At 43.1% G+C, this 21,468-nt stretch overlaps 1 protein-coding gene across 1 annotated transcript in view; it reads left to right on the top strand.

Moving 5' to 3' along the window:
- The window catches only part of ADTRP (androgen dependent TFPI regulating protein), a 33,069-nt gene extending 12,312 nt beyond the window's left edge, over positions 1-20,757 (top strand). Inside the window, exons 4-6 of the mRNA XM_009981811.1 lie at positions 9,060-9,175; positions 14,043-14,194; positions 20,714-20,757. Coding sequence (XP_009980113.1) covers positions 9,060-9,175; positions 14,043-14,194; positions 20,714-20,757 — 312 coding nt within the window. The remainder of the gene's footprint in view (positions 1-9,059; positions 9,176-14,042; positions 14,195-20,713) is intronic.
- Positions 20,758-21,468: the final 711 nt, after the last annotated feature.

Raw genomic sequence — 21,468 nt, 5'->3', positions numbered from 1 at the left:
AAGCCACCATACCCTGACAGTCAGAATATCAGCAACACTCACCATGCTCTCTCTATTCTTAGAGCTTCTTGATACCTACAAGCTGCTTGTTGTACTCACCTAGCTAAACCGTTGCCTTGCCTAGCATGGACACAGCTAACCCAACAGAAATGTTATTTTTGATCAGTGTGATTTACTTCCATCTGGAAAAAAAAATATGTTATATGAATACAAATTACTCTTACTCCTATGGGAGGGTGTCTGTGTGAAGGATTATATCTTTATCCAGCTATTTTAGGAAGCTGTTGCACTACTAACCAACCAAGGGAGCACAAGATCAATGTTTGGAGCAAAACCTGTTTGTCCAGGCCACTCTTACTGGACTCCTGCTCCAAGTGCACACAAGAACCACCTCAGGTTCATCTTTGACCACCTCAAATGATTCTCCTTGCAATTGGTATTTAATGCTTGATAAGTCCTGCATAATTACACAAGAGAGAAACATTGCCATTTGTTTGCATTTCACAGTATCTCAATTTTAAGCTGTCTGGCAACTATGGACATTCATAGGCTTCCAATTATATTCAGCTTTTGGCAAAGAAGAAGAATGTGTGTGTGAGGGACATGGCACATTAAATTAATCACCCCACAAATTTAAGAGCAAAGATGCATATTTTTTCCCAGCACTACATATATATATATTTTGAAGTTTCCATTTTTGTTGACATAAGGCCATTTCCTCAGGGAGAAGGTATGTGTTTCACAGGCAAATTTTATGTCAGGGAATCCTCCCGGGCTGCTGCTACCCCGGCGTGCACAGGTGCAGTCTCCGTAACTCACCCCACAAAGGAACAGCTGGAGACAAATATTCCACAGTGAAGGATGTGTCGCTTCAGTCTCATGTCAGCTTCCAGCCGCAGTGCAACATCAGCTTCTTGGACTACATATCTAATGTCAGGGAGAAATGCAATTAAAATTCTGGCATTGACATGGAGACAAAACATTTGCTAGCAAGCAATAGGATATTCAGCCAGGGCCTTATTTCCAAAAATGCATGCATGCCTTTTCCAATTGGAAAAAGGGAAACATAACCCCCATTTTTAAAAAGGGAAGACCCAGGGAGCTACAGGCCAGTCAGTCTCACCTCTGTGCCCAGCAAAATCATGGAGCGGATCCTCCTGGCGACTATGCTAAGGCACATAGAAAATAAGGAGGTGATTGGTGACAGCCAACATGGCTTCACTAAGGGCAAATCCTGCCTAATATGGTGGCCTTCTATGATGAGGTTACAGCATTGATGGATAGGGGAAGAGCAACTGACATCGTCAACCTGGACTTATCCAAAGCATTTGATACTGTCCCACACGACATCCTTGTCTCTAAACTGGAAAGACATGGATTTAATGGATGGACCACTCAGTGGATAAGGAATTGGCTGGATGGTCACAGAGTTGTGGTCAATGGTTCAATGTCCACGTGGAGGCCTATGACGAGTGGCGCTCCTCAGGAATCAGTACTGGGGCCAGTGCTATTTAACATCTTTGTTGGAGACATGGACAGTGGGATCGAGTGCACCCTCAGCAAGTTTGCAGATAACACCAAGTTGTGTGGTGTGGTCGACACGCTGGAGAGAAGGGATGCCATCCAGAGGGACCTTGACAGGCTGGAGAGGTGGGCCTGTGAGAACCTCATGAAGTTCAGCAAGGCCAAGTGCAACGTCCTGCACGTGGGTCAGGGCAATCCCAAGCACAAGTACAGGCTGGGTGGAGAATGAATTGAGAGCAGCACTGAGAAGAAGGACTTGGGGGTGTTGGTTGATGAGAAGCTCAACATGAGCCGGCAATGTGTGCTGGCAGCCCAGAAAGCCAACCGTGTCCTGGGCTGCATCCAAAGAAGCGTGGCCAGCAGGTCGAGGGAGGGGATTCTGCCCCTCTATTCTGCTCTCGTGAGACCCCACCTGGAATACTGTGTTCAGCTCTGGAGTCCCCAACAGAAAAAGGACATGGACCTGTTGGAGAGGGTTCCAGAGGAGGGCCATGAAGACAATCCGAGGGCTGGAGCACCTCTGCTATGAAGACAGGCTGAGAGAGTTGGGGCTGTTCAGCCTGGAGAAGAGAAGGCTCCGGGGTGATCTTATTGCAGCCTTCCAGTACCTAAAGGGAAAGCTGGAGAGGGACTTTTTACGAGGGTGTGTAGTGATAGGACAAGCGGCAATGGCTTTAAACTGAAAGACAGTAGATTTTAATTAGATCTAAGGAAGCACTTCTTCGTTCTGAGGGTGGTGAGGCACTGGAACAGGTTGCCCAGAGAAATAGTGGCTGCCCCATCCCTGGAAGTGTTCAAGGCCAGGTTGCATGAGGCTTTGAGCAACCTGGTATAGTGGAGGGTTTCCCTGCCCATGGCAGGAGGGTTGGAACTATATGATCTTTAAGGTCCCTTCCAACCCAAACCATTCTATGATTCTATAAAATCTTATCTCTGAAGCTCTTTTACCTTTGATCATATAATTGGTCCGGTGTTTCATCTATTTCTCACAGTAACACTCCCAAACTACCTACTGATCTCAGAAAAAGAAGAAAAAAAAATATTGCTTTTCAGATGAGCACAAACTGACACAGAAAGGGCAGAAACAGATAGTGGCTGAGAATTCAGAGGAGTGCTGATGGAGTTAAATTGAGCAATAGCTTCCTGACTAATCTGTTACCACACCTGCTCAGTAACAGGACGCCTTGTGCCTCCTGCTCTATCCATAAAATAAATTTGTGGTTCCCTGAAAATGCATTGATGGCTGAGAATATAAAAGATAGGTAGTAACTCTAAGAGAGAGTTATTTCTTTTACTAAATATGTCAATGTACTAGTTAAAGAAAAAATATGAACAATAACGTTTAAGCCTCTCCTGCCCTGAAAAATAAAGAGAGGTTAAGAGAGGAAGACAAATGTATAAGGACAGATTACAAAAGAAAATTTTAAGGGAGGCATTTGAATGAAGGCAGTATCGTAGTAAAATAAATCAAAAGAAGGAATCTGTTCCAAAAAGAAGCCAAGAAAGCAGAGCACATAGAGAGATTCAGAAAATTATGAGGAGTATTAAACTAAATAAGGTTATGGTGAAAGGAAGCCATTTAGTTTTATCGTGCTCAGATAACGCAGGCTGTAATTGTTTATAAAAGCATCCAACCCAAGGAAATTTCCATAGACAAGAGGATGTTTCCCAGCAAAGAGCCGAATAACTGAGTAAACACCTCAAGGGTCAACCAATGAACACTGGCTTCGTGAGCCTTGTAAGACAGCACCAAAGTGGTCTCTTAGTTTTTCTTTGCAGTAACATTCTGATGGAGAAGATAGAAGCATGAGTATGGGCCACAAGTCGTTGTCAGCACACAAGCTCTGTGGGGAATTTGTCTGAAAGGAGAAACGTGGGCAATTTTTCAAAAGCACTTGATGGTGTCCAACCGTGCCCAGTGGAGTTTAGTTTGGCCAGTGGTAACCGTTTGTGAAAAATCCCCCACTAAAGTCTCACATGTTAATGGAAAGCAGACACGGAAGGTATGCAAATGCAGATGAAGTTGAAGCAAACAGCTATGGTCAACCGAGGCATCGTTTCCTTCGCTCTGGAGTCAAACGGGGTCAAACTGAGTCAAACTCCAATGCACGCGTTCGGCGTGCGAGTGATCTCAGCAGCTCTGGGGAGATTATTCATGGCCTTAAAACCCAGCCTAGGCTGGAGCCTGCAGCTGAGCACAAACTCTACCCAACCCTGTCTTCTCAGCCCCAGGAAACTTACTTTTACTTATATTCTCAACAGCAAAACGAGGATATAACATCGAATAAACACACAAATTACTCAAAATACGGGAAGTAAAAATTCCATATGGTCTTACTAAACAGTGGAAATAATACCCAGAGAGGACTATTTATCTCAGTTTAAACTCATGAACCTGAAACATATCCTGGGAAACATACAACATAGGGTAGGAAACAAAAAATAAAGAAGCAGGAGAATGTTATAATTCCATTCTCCACAGGAGAGGAGTTAACAAGCCAATATTTCAGATAAAGTTCAGCATGCGTCTAAGAAACTTTCTTCCCCCTATATTAATAGGCCAGAGTTTATGAGCAACAAAAATAATTTTGCCATTTTATAACTAGTTCAGATTCACTAGAGTTTGTTAGGAAAAAAGCAAAGAAACCAAACTCAAGTTAAAAATCATAGTAAGTGCCAAAAAGAGCCACAGAGGATTTTTAAATCAAATGTTTGGAATCAGAATTCAGATTGTAAGTGTGATTAGTTAAAAAAATTTATCTGATAATTTTGAAAGTCCCATAAATTTTATCTTTCCACTGTACAAATAAATTCTGACAAGTCCATTTAAAATACTTCTGTCCTTAAAAAATTTGTAAGCTGAAAGCTTTCCTCAACAAACAGAGGTTATTAGATAAGGAAATATATTAATATTTCAAAGGACATAAGAATAAATACTAGCAGGATTCCTGCCAAGAGAAGAAAAAAGCTCTCTGATTCAGTTCGGTTCATTGATAGCCTGATCAGCACACACAGCTATTGTTTTAGCCTGTTTTCCTTACCTTGGAGTGAAATAGGTTTTTTCTCCCTCTATGATAATTATTTTTGACAGTTTCACTGTTTATATGTGAAACTGAGAAACTGTTAATTGAAATAAAAAATGAGTCACTGTTTCCAGCAAATTTTGCCAATGTTTTGATCTGTGTCAATCTGAGCTTAATTATTAAGTTTTCTTTAAAGCAAGAGGCAAAACTGTATATTTGAATTTGGCCCCACATAAATACTGCACTCTTCAGACATACGTCAGTTTAAGGATATAAAGCACAGCTAAATAGGACTGGAAGTATATTTAATGACCAGGCACTAGAGACTTACAGTAAAAATAACTCAAATGAGAAAACACATCTTTTTCTTGAGAAGGATATGAGAAGTCTTTAAAGCCTTTCAGCAGATATGAGTAACCATGATGTACGGTCTATGGCTAATGACGCTGCCAAAGTCAACGTCTATCAGCTGGGAGAGGGAAATCATTTGGAAAGTGTGGCGTAGGCAAAGGGCAGGCTTTGCACCCCGTAGCCAGCCACGTGTTCCTCCGATGTCTGCTGTATAAATACACATCTGCTCTCATAAACATGCTCGGTTACTCATAGAAGTTCCACCATGATTTTACCGTTAATGGACAAACTGGGCTTAGCAGAAATACGTGAAGTCACCAGTAGACTCTGGGACAGCTGAAGTGCAGGGGAAGATTCTCCCACGTATTTACTGGGCCTGGGGTGTATATGCACATGAGAAGAAAGCAAGGGACAAAAAAAAAAGCAGCTTTGTAGTCACAAAGGAAAAGTGCTAAACCAAAAAATTTTCATCCTGGGAGTGCAGGAAGCAGCAGGAATCTGTCTCAAGAAGGCATTTGCATGGCAGGTTTGAATGCCCCTACAAAAAGCATGTCCAGTTAATATATACAGTGATTCTCTCTAACTGGGAATAAGCTAACAATCTATTAATAAATAAAATTAGGCTAATATATGGCAAGATATTTTTAAAAGATACAATTATTTGTACAGAAGGTACAGCATACACTTTAGTAAGTCATGTGCCAGTGTCATCATTGGACTTGAGAAGAAAGCAGATTTCCTATGCCACAACAAATTTCTCTTTCTTTCTTTCTTCCTTTCTTCCTTTCTTTCTTCCTTCCTTTCTTTCTTTCTATTTTTTTTTTCTTTTTCCAAGCCAAGATAGATCCAAGGCCTTTAACAAACTGTCCACAAAATGAGAGGCAGTCAGCCTCACTCTTGAAATCTGTCACTGCTCTGGGAGGTGGAAGCGCTCTTCGAGGCAGGGGGAAGCTCGGCTTCAAGCCCCTGTGAATCAGGCAGAGCAGAATTTTGAGCCTGCCCCTTTCACTAAAGTCTTCGCTATTTCCAAAAGCAGCCAAATTTTCCAGCTTTGCCAGTAATTTTCAAACTTCTTTTGATTTGCAGGCCCCCTGAGTACTTTCTATAACTCCTCCATAAGCGGAGAAGTCCACCAAAAAATGACTAGTTGAGCAAATCAGCATTTTCTAAATCAACACAGACCAAAAATAAGAGCTCCCAACTGCCTTTCTCAAGAGCTACCAGTTTGCTACTCATTTGCAGTACCAATGCATGTGTTAGATCAGTGGGATCCCCCTTGCCAGCCCCAGCTTGCTCCTCCCTGTGACCGTGTCATGCTGTCTGCACGCTGTCAGTGCGCCACTGCAAGGTGCCTCCAGACATCATCCAGTGCTGCCAGCTCCTGGGAAGCAAAAGAGAAACTATAAATGAGGTGCAAAGCTCTGCTTTTCTCTCCTCTTCCCACTTTCCTGTGGCATTCACGTACCGTAAGGCAGTGCAAAGACATATGAACTGAGAAAGAGAAGAAGTTGGCTAAACAAGTGGAGATTTTGGTGGCCCTAGTCATGATAGCTCGCTTCTGCTAGAAGAGGAGAGCCACTGTTTCTCCATACTTTCATCCTCTGCTTCTGAACATGGGCACTTGCATCGGCTCTGGAGTCTGCATGGCCCCTGCTGAGCTGGTCCAGAGGAAAACTGAGGCTTGGTCAGAGATGTTCAAGGGACTGCTTGGCAGAATCATGATCAACTTCTTGTCTAGCTTCTCCTGCAAAGGCCTTGCACAGCTACCCTAGGTAGTTGTCTACATATTTCCCAGTAAAAAGCTACATCTCTCTTGAGGAAAGCTGAGCCAATTGCTCTTGTTCCTACCCGCGATGGATACAAAGCACTTGCCTATCGTAGTCATCGCTGTATCAACCTCTCAAGCCTTTGAAACCTCTCTCATTTTCCTTTTCTCTCTAAATGCAGCTACTCATTCAGTCATGACTTCTACTCCTCTCTTCGGACTGCTTATAGCTGTTAAAAGCGTTTAAATTAATTAAATGACTAGCAAGGACATTTCATGTATCCCAAAGGAATTTTGTACTCCATTGGACGTTAGATGAAAATCAGGATTTATATTCACTTTGCATAATGGACAAATCAACTGCAAAAGGCTACAGCCTAATAGTGAGGGCAAAGTGCAAGTTTTCCATCGTTGCTGTCTTGCATGGGCTTTTCGGCTTTGGTCAAAGACAAACTATTGACCACCTATGGAAAATAAAACTTTTGTTAAATCATTCTAAAACCAGCTTAACACATAGGCTTCTGACTAAAAGACAGTTACGGGGATCATATGTGAAAATTGTGTCCATTGAAGATGTTTTTCTCATTAAATTAGTCCAGGAATCACTTGTACTGATACGACGAGACATCTGCTATCAACCAAGCGAGTTGCATAGCTGAAGAATATCTCTGTGGAACAGAACAAAGAAAAATCTCAGTGCCGATGAGTGAGAGGAACTGGAACATCAAACAAATCTTTTCTATCTCTTTTCTCTGAAAAATGATAACTGAGACAGAAGGGTTATTCTGGTAGTAGGACAGCCAGGTATGAATGGCAGCAGCTGGAGGTGCACTGGGGGGCCTGAGGGAAGACATGCAGCTTCCAGTGAGCCGTCACTTGGCAGTGGCAGACAAAAACAGGTGTCTGCCTCTTCAACAAACAAGTAAAGAATGTTTTCATGCATGCTACATGTAGTTCAACGTCTGTTTAAAGAATTTAACGTGCCTTTGTGGCAACTCATACTATAAATACATACAGATAAAACTTTAACACCATACTACCATATCAGGTACTCAGCACAGCTTCTGACACATACAATGAAGGTACTAGAACCAATTCCTTTGGACAAGAGGAGACTTTATACCACACACCCAGCAGGTTGTGTCTGTAGGGAAAAAAAACCCAACAAAAACCCATTAAGTTTGATGTTCTTTTTCTTTTTTCTTTTTTCAGTCAGTCTATCTTTTTCTGCTACCATCCACCTTCTACCCCCTTCCCACTACCTGTGAAACTATTTGCTTAATTGACTAACTAGTCAGCTACGGCTTTTGCAATAGTTTTCTCCTGTTGCAACTCATTGACTGTTTTTGCTATGTTGTTCTGCAGCATTGTTTAGGCCTTCTGTCCTAGGTATTGCAACTTAAAACTATCATCTACTTGCACAGGGAATATTACAAAATTTTTAGTGGGTGAATTTCACACCAACAAATTATTTTCTGAGGTTGCCACAAATCAGCTAATAGGTTGAGGTGTTGGCATCCCAAGAGCCCTGCATTGTGCATTTAGGATCCAAGCCCCAAAGGACTTCTGTGCTCCCAACCTCCCTGCAGGTGCACAGGTAACAAGCATCCCCCTTTGAAGGCAGCTCCCCACCACAGAACAGTGAGTGCCACCGAGCTGTCTGCCCTGTGCCAAAAATCCTCTGTGCTCAGACTGCTATCATCATAAAAGCCCTTGAAAGTGAAGCTGGTTAATACAATTCCAACTCCTTGACAAAAGAAGAGAGAAGGGAAAAAAGCTCCTCCAGCAAGCTAACTCTTTACTAAACCTTGGTTGAGCTTGTTTGAAGTTTCTTCAGCATCTTTAATCATAGCTAACTGAAGTCCTCTGTATGTTTACCACCACGTTTTTCAGTTTATAAAGCGAAGCGCGACATTTGCACTGGATTAAATAATAAATAACAATACATAAAATACAATAATAACCTGAAGAAAACGTGAAGTCAGTTCAGCAATTGCCTAACAAGCTCCAGGAGGAGACTTTTGTCATCCTCAAACGCACATAACAACAGACTTCAATATATTTTTCTACTCTAATGGAAATTATTGAAAACTAAATTGCATTATAAAACGTAAAAGGAAAGCTCACCTATTGTAAAGTAACGCAGATCATTCTATACGTGGACCTCATTACAGTACTTTTTACACCTTACTAACAAGAAATTTCAATGCTTGTTACTGCAGAGGTGGTGCTTCTCTATAAAAAGAAAATAATTAAGTATGTGCATTTGTATGCAACTGCATTCAGCATTGTTAAATGATCCTTTGCTCGCGGGCAGGCCCTTGAGCTTTGTGATCAGCAATGACCAAAGGCGAGGGACCATGACCAGTCAGTGATGGGCTCTCTTTCCTCCCCAGCACACGGCCGTACTGCCATTTGCGCTCCTGGAAATCCTCGTCACGCCGCACCGTTACCCGGCAAAGAAGAAGGGACTGAGCCTATTAGTATTTGTCGGTGTTCTGTATATCAGTTGGTAAGAATCACGTACTTGAAAACATTTTCTTGAAGCGATCTACTTTTGTAAAACAAGGCCAAACACTATACTTAGATTTAAGCTCCCTCCGAGGCACATGGGAGACCACAGTCTGTTCTGTGGCGAAGGCATTTAAACTTCAGCTGAGACCCATGATAACTATTTCCAGATGTAGGTAGAGCAGGTTGCTTCATACAGCTGCTGAGACCATACATGATATCTCCTGCTCTTCTAAGGCCTCTCATAGAAAAACAACTAAATTGCCACAAACTCCAGGGTACTTTGAGTTATTTCGGCTGGTCTGGAGTTTTTATTTCTACCAGTACCATCAAATTTGCCTCTGCTCGCTGTCTTGCTCACTGTAAAAATGCCGAATCTCAAAAGGTCTGGGGGCCACGGGAACAGAAGAGGAGTGAAACTGGTTTTGGTGTTTGGCAGGGACACATGACTGGGTTTAGAAACTTGAGGTAGAAAATGATACTCAGAGCCAGGTGCAAGCTGACAGGTAGCAAGGAGGCATCTGCCCCACTACCATCTCCCACCCCACTGGTGGACACCACTCACGTTTCTAGACATGTGCCACAGTTGATCTCCAACCTGTAAGAGGGTGATCCTGAGACAATATATCTAACCAAGCCCCCCACCCCAGCCCAGCCCATAGTCACCCACCCACCTCCTGTGTGTGTCACACACCCCCGGAGCTGGGTTTGTGTGTGGTCCTGCTCATCACATTCCAGCTGCAGTGCCGGGGTCTGGAGGCACCTCCCGCTCCATCTAACTGTAGGCAGCTGCCAGCACTTCAAATCGCTGTGAAGATACCTTATGTTGAGACTCAGCTCAGGAATGCGTCCATATGGTTTCAGAACACTCTGTGATATCACTTTCCAGAGCTCAGGAAACACCTGGGCCCTGGGGTGGAAGATACAGAACCACTGGTCAGCAGGGAGGGAACTTGTCCTCATGCAAAGCTTTCTGAGAAGTCACTGGGACTATGAAGGAACCTATCCTTCCCATTCCTACCCATTAGTTCTCATTCTCAGCTAGAGAACACTGAATGAAAATCTTGAATGGAAAATAAACCGTACAGACAAAATGCTCTTGTGACTTGAAACCCATCAGAGTGGTTGTGGAAGCAACGGACTTCACTGCTAATTATCTTAATCTAGCCCAGAGCCTAATAGAATTGCAACCACAGCTTCCTAAATTCCTTTTCTATGTTCTGGTTCACCCAGTTGCTTAACACCAGCTTTGTTTCACTTGTCTTCTGACAGCTTTTGGTTTTTATCGTCTTTGAGACCAGACAGCTCTCCAGGCGACTACTGCAGTCTCTAGTGCCATGCTTTCTCCTAAAGCCCCTATCAGCCGAGCACTTTCACCCCACAGCAGATACAGCTCAGGCCAGGACCAAGATCCTCATCAACGGATGAGAATCAACACAAAGACCAAGACAACTGAGCCCTCCTAGTATCTTCATGTTGAATCGATGTTGCATGGTGCTGCTGAGATCCTGGGTAGAAGGTGGTCCCTTAGAGCGCTTGTCCACTGTGTCCTAGGGCCCTGATCGCTGGATAAATGATGTTAGGATTTCAATGCTGTTGTTTTCTCTCCTCCCGAGGTAGCAAGTAACCACCTCCCATCTGCTTTCCTTTTCCCTCCTTGTCTTGGTTCTCTGCAACCAGAGACAGCAACTTTCACCTAACAGAAAAATTTTTTAGCCTGAGCTGAAATCATTAACGTGTCCACATTTTACTGCTGGTGCTGCAGCCTGGTGATTTAATAGCCCCATTTGGGCACCTCATGTTTCACAAGCAACAGAGCCTCTTCATAAAAGCCTGTCCTTGAACTGTCACTGTCATCACTGTGTGTCCCCTTCCCTGGTGTCGGTGGACTGAGAACCGACCGGTCTCTGCGAGGCCATGAGAAACCAAGCGGCCAGTGATGCTGTGCACCAGGTACCTGCTTATGAGCGGGGCTTCGCTGTAGCTTCGAATAACCGTAGTGTTCAAAAAGGAAAGGTGGCTGTCCGTTGTGGGGCACCAGGGCTGAGAACCATTAGGCATGTTAGTTAGTTCTTGCAAGGATGGATCTCGCATCTCCCGGTTGCATTAAGTAATGCCTTATTTCTGGAGTCATCACACTGAAAACAGTGAAGAATATATAAATTTTAGAATTGGCATTTTAGAGCTTAAAAAGCAAGTGACGATAGATTGCTCTTTCCCATTTTGGTGGTAACAGATCAGCATAAAATAAATCTTTATCTTCACAATTTTGCGTGTGTCATCAGAGAAAAGTTCAAACTACTTTGCAAGGGAATATAAACGATTATAGATTGCACTCTGTGTACAAAACCAAAATACAAAGAAACTCAAACCAAATTAAATCTAGAGACTGATGGCTTTCTCCTAATACGTCTGTATTCCACCTCTGCTAGGAATCAAAATGTTTTTCCTTTGCTGCATGCTCATTTTCAGTTCACAACCTTTTAATTTTGAATTAACCACAGTCTCAGAGAACTTATATGTGGCCAATATGTTCTTTTCTCCTTTCTGGATCTTCCCATTTAATAATTCCCTACAGATACTATTTTTTTCTCTTCAGCAAATCCTTTAGTCCCCTTAATATTAATGGACAGGTAACGAGAGGACAGGATAAATCCCCAAGTTGCATCCAGCTGTACTATGACAGCTCATCACCTCTCCCTGGTATCTATATGCTGTCTTTATCCTATAGCAGTTTGACATCTCTGGTTATATCCAGGGGTGTTATCTCAATCTATCCGCCCCATAATTCTGCACATAATCTGCTTCTGACTCGGTCACTGGGTATCCAAGGTAAAATCTTGGTGAAAATTGAAATGTGGTAAAATTAAATCTTCAGAATAATAAGCCACCAAATTCTGCCTGTGTACTTAACAGGTGATTACCCATGAAAAACAAGCAATATGCATTTGCAAGCTTTGGGGTGCATTTTATAAAATTTCTAGGGAGGAAAAAATCCCCACAACAAACAAAAACCCCAAAACTGTCAACCGTTTTGTGACCAAAATGAGCAATTTCAGGAATGTGGAGGTATGTTCCAAGATCAAAAATCCTGGCAACACACAGCTCCCACCAAGTCAGAAAGCTGAAAGTGCTGTAGTGCTTCTGCATAGCCATTTGTCAAGGTTCAAAAATACAGGTTGAAGTGCTTCGTATCAGGAGCACCAGTTGGCCACGTTGGATCAAGGAAGTGTAGTTCCTCATGATATAAAACAAAGACGGTTGTCACTCTCTGGTGTGCCGTTTGACACACATGAAGAAAGTAGTAGACCTAAGCGGTGAAGAACACATGCTGGCATTTGCCCGGAGTACCCAGTCTTCAGTCTTCCTGCTCAGCTTTTCTATGGCCTTTTGTGCGGGTGTTTTCTTTCCAAATTACTTAGCTGTTTCGCAGCCCAGTTTGATGAAAAAAGCCTATCTTAAATCAGGAAAATGAGTCTCTACGCTTCACATTTCCATGCTCAGCCCAGACATCTCCACTACCAGCCCCCTCCATTTCTCCACTCTACCCCTTAGGTGGAGATTAGCAAACCTCTCTTCACAGGCAGCGTTAAACCCCTCCTTTTCAATGCTCTATCCCTTCCTGCTCTAGAGAAATGAGAAATCATCTTTTCAGAGATTTTTTTTTTTCTTAGCACTCTCCCATTCCTCGGTTTCACGACACAGTTTCGGGCTGGTGGGGCAGCCTGTTTGTCACTTCTCTCTGAGGCGTGATGCTCAGTGCAAGGCGGCAGGCTGGGAGCCTTCAGAGAGAACAGGATTGCGTTCCTGTGTTAGCTCTGCACTGCTGGTGGAAAGTATGGCAAACTCTTCCAATGTGTATTTTTTAACCAAGCATTAAACCTTTTAGGACTCATTGGACCCAAAGGTTCTTTTTAAGGAAGCGCTGCCCATCATTAGAATGGCACATCCTCATAACAATGACTGAAGGCCTGCCCTATTTTTCATATTCTTTACATATTCAATGCAAATATATATGATTTTATCCATAAAAAAATATTTTAGTGTTTGTTTTTTTTTCTATAAAGACCATTTTTATATTCTTAAGTCCAGGCATTTGCTACCAACTGCTCTTACGAGGTGTAAACCATGAAAATAATGACAGCCACTACAAAATTTCCTTTTTTTGAGAGAAGAAAAAGGCAGAAAGAGACTGCCTAAGTAGAAGCGAAGCCCTATAAATCAGATATATTAATCCTCTCCCTTCTTTCCCTTTTCCAAACACTGCTTTGCAAATGGTTCTAGAACAAAGAAGCTACATCTCTGCTTCCTACCTATCTGCTCCTTCTCTCCTCCTTCTCTTGGACCAAGAGAAAAGGTGCTAGAGAATTCCCCTTGCCTTCTCTGCTCCTGAAAACTTTCTGCTCCCCAAAACAGCAGCAGGATAGAGACAGTGAGAAACAGCATTTTGTCTCCACAGACGCCCAAGATCTGGAGAGGGGCTGAAAAGCTGCAGTAATTAAAGAGCAAGCAAATAAGTGAGAGCCTATTGGAATAAACTTCACTTAAAATAGCCAAGTGCATATCCCTATTTGTGAGCATTTCACTATTTTACTGTTATTTTACTGCCATTAATAGCCGATGCCACCGGGGTGACAGCAGAACATTGTGTGCATTTTAACCCGCCCTGAAACCCATCTGATTTAGCAGCAGCTCAAGTGCCGCTTCACAGCAAACAGCCCAAATGCCAAGGAGATGTATCGACAGCTGAGATAATTTCCTCTGCATCAAGATTGTTTTGATAACTCGGCCCTTCGGGAGTTAGAAACCATGAAGTGGCTCTTCTAAATGAATGGTCCTAACCAAAGGTCGTTTCTCTCGTTGCCCAGGGTCCTCTGGATTTATTCTGTAACGGGAGAGTGGGTATACCCTCTCTTCGCTTTGTTCAGCCCACCTGGGCTAGCAGCCTTTTTCGCCAGTAGCCTTGCTGTCACCGTCTCTTTCTACAACTTCGGGGAGTTCCTCAACCGTATGATATGGGGTCAGTCCATGTTTTGTTTTTCACTTCTATCCACACGAAGAAAAGTTTATCTAAAATTAATTCCTGTGGTTGCCTAGGCAGGTGGGGAGAGGAGGGGAACCCTTCTACAGTGGTGGTTGTGGGGTGGCATTTGGGTGTCTGAGAGAGGTTGCAGGTCCTAAGAAGTCAACAAACAGAGAACAAATTAGAGCAAGAATCCCAGCCCTACCAGATAAAAGGCTGGGCCAGGTTTTTCTAATGTGGCTTGAGAAGCATCTCTTTACAGCATAATTTGAAAAACTACCCTGAAAGAGGGTAGATTTAGAATAAATATAAGGAAGAAATTTTTTACTATGAGGTTCGTTCAACACTGGAACACGTTGCCCAGAGAAGCTATGGATGCCCCATCCCTGAAAGTGTTCAAGGCCAGGCTGGACAAGGCTTTGAGCAACCTGGTCTAGTGGAAGGTGTCCCTGCCCATGGCAGGGGCGTTGGAACTAGATGGTCTTTAAGGTCCCTTCCAATGCAAACCATTCTATGATAATCATTGAATTTTGAATTCCTTCCCAAACAAGGGTCCAGAGAAGCCAAATCTCTCTGGCTAAAACTCTTACACCTACATCCCATGGTGTTTGTCTGACTAGGAAAGGGTACTATTTTCTGACAATTTATAGGAAGGCATTCGCGTATCCAAGGGCAAGCATCACAGTAGCTCTGTGAGTAAAACAGCGCTTCAGAAAGTTTTAACAAGCTGTTGAGAACATTTCCCTTCTGCTTCAGTAGTGGCATAATCAGTAAAGATTTGAAGAAAATTAAAGACAGCCTTCTTGGTCAAATGGGTGGTTAGAAAAAGAGAGTTTAGGAAGATGCATTCAACAGGTGGAAGAAGAAAGAAGCAGCTTTGGGAGTTTGGCATGAGATATTATCGTTATTATTGTTACTTTCTCTTCTGATTTCCTCCTCCTTTTTCATTCAAGATTGAGTTTTTGAGGATGAAAGTGCTTCTGTCAGGAAAACGTGTGTATTTTATTTAGGACAAATGTGTGAACATTTGCAATTTCTTAAACTAGCTTTCTGATGAAAGAAAAAACCCTGGAAAAACACCTCTGAAAATAAATAAGACAACCTCCCTCTGTTCTTAGGGAACATTTGATGCCTGATCCATTTTGTGAAGTCTCACATGCCTGTCAAGCCAAAGTAGAGTGTCTGTAGCTAGTCTCTCACCATCCGTACTCAGCTACCTAAAAGCAGCAGATTGACTTTCAAATGTGCTGAATAACCAACTTCACCGCTTGATACCTTTGCAAATAAGATGCTTGCTCTACATGTCCATGTTTGGAAATTTTGGCTGCATTCTACTCTTGCATAAACATGATACAAGATGAGAATTGCTGGTAAATGAAAACAGATTTGCAGCCTTTCCACACTAGCTCTAAGAGGTATCACTTAACTAGTAAGTAGTACTAGTCAAAGACCCCACCCTCACTGCAAGACATTATAGGTCTTTATATGAGATCTGATATCTGATACACCTAGGTGTCAGATTTTTGTCATCTCTGAGAACATGTTAGTAATTTCAGGCCTAGAATATGCCTGATGTGTAAGTTGAAGACAACCAGAATCAAAATAATTTCATTTCCAAGGTGTTAATTTATCAAACAAACGGTCGCACCAAGCAAAGATCAAATTGACTGTAAAAATTAGATGCATTTTGAATATAATATAAATCACTTCAGAAAGAGATGTTAATTTAAAAGATTTCTAAAGAAACCGGGGCAAGCACCCAACCTTATTTTCTGTGCATGCAGGAAGGCTGAAAAGCACCCCTGGTCATGATAGCATGAATGTAACCTCAGAAAATATATATAAACACGGCATACAAGTTATCTTCCATGGATATCTGGTGGGCTCCTGCAATCCATGGAGGCCTCCTGCACGTGGTGGATCTGCCTCACCATGCGTACTTGGTATTTTGCCAAGGAGCCACAAAATCACAGCCTTAACAATTACACGGTATTTGCATCCACGTGCAGGACACTCCCCTTGAGTTACAGTTTCCCATGTTTGTGCAAACCCTTCTTGCTTCACGTGCATCTTCAGCTCTTCACCCCCAGGACCGGCAGCGCTCCCTAGATTTGCCGTACGCTGATAAAAGATGAAAAGCTGCACCCCAATAGCTGGCAACTCTGCGGCATCTGAGGCTGCAGTTTGATGATACGGGGTTTTGGCAGCAATAACTTCTCAATAAGCTCCTGCCCGCTGCCCCTGGCTCCTTCCCGCTGCACCACACACACCTGCTTCTTGCAAGCGGGGGCTGTTTTCAACTCGGATCGTGTTCCCCGATCCATTTCCCAGCTGTGTCCACCCAAGAGAAGGGCAGGACTTCCTTAAGCTGGTATTGATAACAAGGTCCCAATAAGCATTGAAACACAGCCAGAAGGAAACTATTCCAAATCACAGCGTGCCAGAGCCTTAATAAGTTCCTGACTGAGACAAATCTTTGGCTCCGCATCACCAGAGTAAAAACAGCTGCAAATCGAATGAAGAGGCGATTCCAACGTACCTTTCTTCTCGCAGCAAAAATGGCTCTGTGTACTTTTTTTCATCCTACCCTTTCCCGTCTCACCTTCTCATCACAATAAGGGAGATTTTGCAGTTAAAATAACCCTGCACAAACAAACAAACAAATAAACAACCCATACACAAAGCAAAACAACCTGTGGTGGTAGAGGACAGACCTCTTCATCTCTCTGTACCTTCCATCCTGCCCACCTCCTCCCTCCTCCAAAAGAAAGGATACGTGGAAGGGCACTTCTGCTCTCCCTTTTGCTGCCTGCTTTGTCCCCCAAAGCCACAGTTTGAGTCACAGAGTAACGCGATAGGTTCCTACAGGCACATCTGGAAACATCTTCTTCAATAACAACTGCAGCCACCAGGCAATTAGACCTGATGCTGGTGGCATCTGCTGAGGCAGAGAGCCCTGCCTGGGCTGCTGCAACCAGGCTTTACCCCAAAGGGAAAGGCTCCAGGGCAGCTGCTTCTTTTTCTTTCCTTCCCACTGGAAGGAAGCAAGCTGGCTGAGTTTATTCCCAGATAAGTTGTGTTTATTCGAAGGTGCGAGAAGTGATTAACAAGTAGCTCCATGAGAGCGGCAAGCCTGGTTTTCTTCTGGACTTATATCCTGTGGCGGACTGTCGGCTGCAAACGAAGCTTGTCCCACAGCACACCATGCTTCATGTGGGCTCTCTTCCATATTCCTTTATAGCTTCAGGCCACTATCGCTTTTCCTAAAACTAGCTACATAAATATGTACTCTTTCTCATCCTTAAAGGTATATTCAGCTCCAATTTAGTCCAAAGTCCATGGATTACAGCTCTCAGCTTTGTGCAAGTAATTTCTAAAGCTGTGTCCTGCACTTGACCAAAAAGATGCAGTATCCTTTCCGAGAGCTGGAAAATCCAGGCTGTTGAATAATATAACCTTGTTTCTCCTTTTCAGAACAAGCAAAAGATGCCAGACCCCAAATTTGTTTCATTATTTATAGACAAACTGTTCCATACAGTATTGGAGGTTTTAAAAATGTATTATCTCTCATGTGCCTCTCCCTCCCCTTGCACAGTTGGATTGATGGTAACTAAGGCAACCCAGCTGCACAGCCTGAGAGGCACAGAAAATAGTACCAGTAATGACTTTTTTTTTTGTTTTAAATCCCAGAGTTTCTAGAGTACTAGACAATGTTGAGCAATACAGAAACTCCAAAGAGGATAATTGGAAACAATGGGCTGATTCTTTTATTGCCATAAATTTACCTCAGCCAAGAATCTGGCTGCAGGGTCTGAGCACCAAAGATGAACCGTGCGATAGCTTCTCCTCTTCCCCATGGGTAGAAAGCTTCATGCAGGCAACGGATCTCATGTTATTTTGACCAGTCAAACTAGAACCCTCAAAAATAAAGCAAAGCAGTTTTCCCTCAGGTTTTGCTCCCGGTGAGACAACCAGATCCTCAGGAGAAATTCGGATCAAAGTTCTCCACATCAGACAGAGCAACATTTCAGGTGAAGTCTCTTCTCTGGCACCAGCATTTGAAGATGGAGCACATTCATTTGTCTTCCATCTAACACACTTGAAAAAAAAAAAAAAAAAGAGCCGAAACAACATTCATCAGCTGTTTCATTTCAATACTTTGAAATGGAGGTGAACAGGAGCTACAGCTAGCAACAGCTACCCACTCCACCAGTGATTTAAATGCCCACTGAGAGCAAACCACTTGCAAGAATTTACAAACATAAGGCCTCTGCCAAGTCCAGAGAAATGCTCATCCCCAGGTGGTGGAACTGTCCTTTGGGAGAGAAACAGGGCAGAAAGGGAGGCTGGCTGTCAGAGCGGGCTGCAGCTCCAACAGACACGTGCCTGGATGCTCGCTCTGCTCCAGAAGGGAAAGCTTTGGTCAACGTGTGGCTGAGAAACACCAGGGTGGGGGCAAAGCCAGAATTAAAGGTAGTCCGAAGCAAGGGATAAGGCAATACAAGAAGAATAAGCGCCGTTGCTTTCAGGAAAAAGAGTAAACTTATGACAGAGCAACTTCCTTGTGCACAGGGCATGGATAGATGTGCTCCTCCAGATCTTCGGGGAGCTCTTGAGTATCTTGCGAAGACATCGCTGAAACGAATTCACCCAAGGCTGAGCTAAAGTTAGATGGCAACCTTCTCTTTAACGTATTTTCCCTCTTCTTTCTGAAGTACTTTTGCATGAAATGCGTTTTACGGAAGCATCTAACATGTTTTAGGAACTGATTGTTTTCCCCGGGTTTTATTTTTCTATTTATGTGCTTGTGAAACCAAGCTCCCTTAACACCCCGTAGTCAGCTACTGGGAAACCCAGCCTATGTGACAGAGCATGAATTGCACGAAGCAATACTATAATATGATTGAATTCTCCATGCCATCATTCTCCTGAGCAGCTATCGAGATTGCAGAAACCAGAGTGACAAACGAAGGGCTGCAAAGGGCATCTGTGTGGCATACAAAGGCATTCTATCATTGTCGTTCTACAGGCTTATGAACAGCAGCTTTTGTACAAATGTTAAAATGCTCATGTTCTGCGGGTAATTATGGATCCAGACATAGGTTCCACCCTTAGTTATCACAGCCTTCTTATGTCTTTAATGCCTGAGAGAGATTTTTGAACTGAGCCTCCTGCCTATAAGATATCTTCATTTGTTCTATCATGCCTTTAAGAACAAAGAATAGGAGTCCAGGGTATAACTATTTCTTTCAGTGAACAAATAATGTTTATATCTACAATTTCACTATACTGCCAGTGATGAATGGAACTCGAATTTAAGAGGATTTACTGCCCAGAGTTTGCAAACTAAATAAGAATATTTACTTTTGTCTCATCCATTCATCCTAGTTGTGCCTCAAACCTGTGATGGCGCATTTATATCCTTCATATTTGTCACTCCCTCAAGCTGCAGTTTACCCCTCGGGCAGAGGAGTCTAACTATTTAAAGGAAACCTGCACCATCTGTCACATGTCCTACTCTTGCTGACAAGTTTATCTGATGATCCACTGGAGGGAGATGGGATCAGAAGCTCTGGCAACCCAGGGCTTATGATTTCATCACCAGAGGCCAGACATTAACAGGTGCTAGCTAATACGCTGTCCCTAGCCTAATAGGCTAGTCTTTTTTTTTTTTTTTCCTTTTTGGTGTTTGGGGTTTTTTTTTAATATCTTTTTGGTCAGTACAAAATACTTACAGGATCATCTGGGAGGGAAGAAACACCAGGATCTTGTTCCGTATGAGGTCAGTTGCCAAATGCTATGCAAGATGGAGATAAATGAAATACAGCAATTAGTGTTTCAGAGCCTCTGAGGTCTATGGAGAAGCAATGTATCATTAAAAGAAGGTTCCCTGTGAGTGAACGATCATCGACAGGGAAGAAGAGAGGCAGAGATAGTGTGTTAGATACGGTACCCAAATATGTTTGTTTATTGCCACACTCGGTGCCCCACAGTAGTATATCTGGTTTCTAGCTGGTGCTTCAGAAAGCTGTGGGTCTTCAGTAGGTCCTGTGCTGTCCTGGCCAGCCATGTGAGGATGCCTCCAGCTATCTCAGCTGCAGGGATTACTCACCCGCTGCCTTTCCAGACAAGCTTTATTTTTAAAGCTTTTCACATATTCTTACAGCAAGCTAGGTTTGTTTGGTGGCAGATACTTCTTCCCCCACTAGCAAAGCACCATTATCCCCAATGGATGTGGCCCACAGTAGATTTCAAACCATTCCTCAGTAGTCCAGTAATCCCTTCCTTGCTGGGAGCATCCCAGGCTCGTTGGACTTCTGTAGCACTTTGGTGTTAGCAGCTGGTCCAAGCCATGCACAAGCTTCCTCCCACTCTCAGATGGGTTCGGTTCCCCAGGGAGGCTGGGGGGCCAGGTTCACATCCTCCTCCCAACAGCATGCTTGATCTGCAAGAGGAATTCTCTGTTGTGCCTTTTTTTCCCTCTCCCATAATCTCTTCTCCTCTGCCTCCAAACAGGAGATTCAATAGTAATACTGGGCTACAGGCGGAAAGGCAAGTGACTCCTCCTCAAGCCAAACAACTTCTCCACGAATGCTGAAGCCATGAAGTAGAGGAAAATAAATGCAGCTGTGATAAATCCTTTCTCCAATGCATTGCAGCTTCTGGTGAAGCCATTATGTCATCGGACATATGGAAAACTGGTGGAAAATATGAAGTGTTTGCCTCTTACATGATAACTCTGCAACTGCTATGAATAAGAAAACTGCGTTCATCTGTTTACACAGATTTCTCATCTCTTGCACAATGTATGTGAGGATGTGTCCATGGTTAAAACTCGTCACTGGTAAACGAACTCCCTCATGAGCTTGGCACCACTCTGTAAAAGACCTGTGAATGCAAGCCAGCTCTTGTTTGGATTGCCCTTCATCAAGCCTGGAAAAAATTAGGAGGAGGGATAATTTTAACAGTGCTGTGACTTCCAAGCTAGCTAGATAACAAATTGGGCTAACAAGGACTGTAATTAGGAATGTCTGCTCAGAAAGTTCACCATGAAGCCAAGTTCTTCTAATAAGAAACATTCTGGAATATTAATATGCATAATATCTCCCCTCCATTTTAACAGGAAATCTGAACACAACACTTTCTTCCTTTTTTCTTGGTTTCAGTTAATCTTGCAGCAAAAGTAACCTAATTATACTGACTGTATGATTGCTTTGACAGAAAGCATGTTAATTTAAAGCACTGTTTAACATAAAGCTGCCTGCCATATA

Source organism: Tauraco erythrolophus, chromosome 3 (genome assembly GCF_009769465.1).
Source record: "Tauraco erythrolophus isolate bTauEry1 chromosome 3, bTauEry1.pri, whole genome shotgun sequence".
Taxonomy (NCBI): Eukaryota; Metazoa; Chordata; class Aves; order Musophagiformes; family Musophagidae; genus Tauraco; species Tauraco erythrolophus.
Note: the sequence above shows the minus strand (reverse complement) of the source record. Positions and strands in the feature narration are given on the sequence as shown.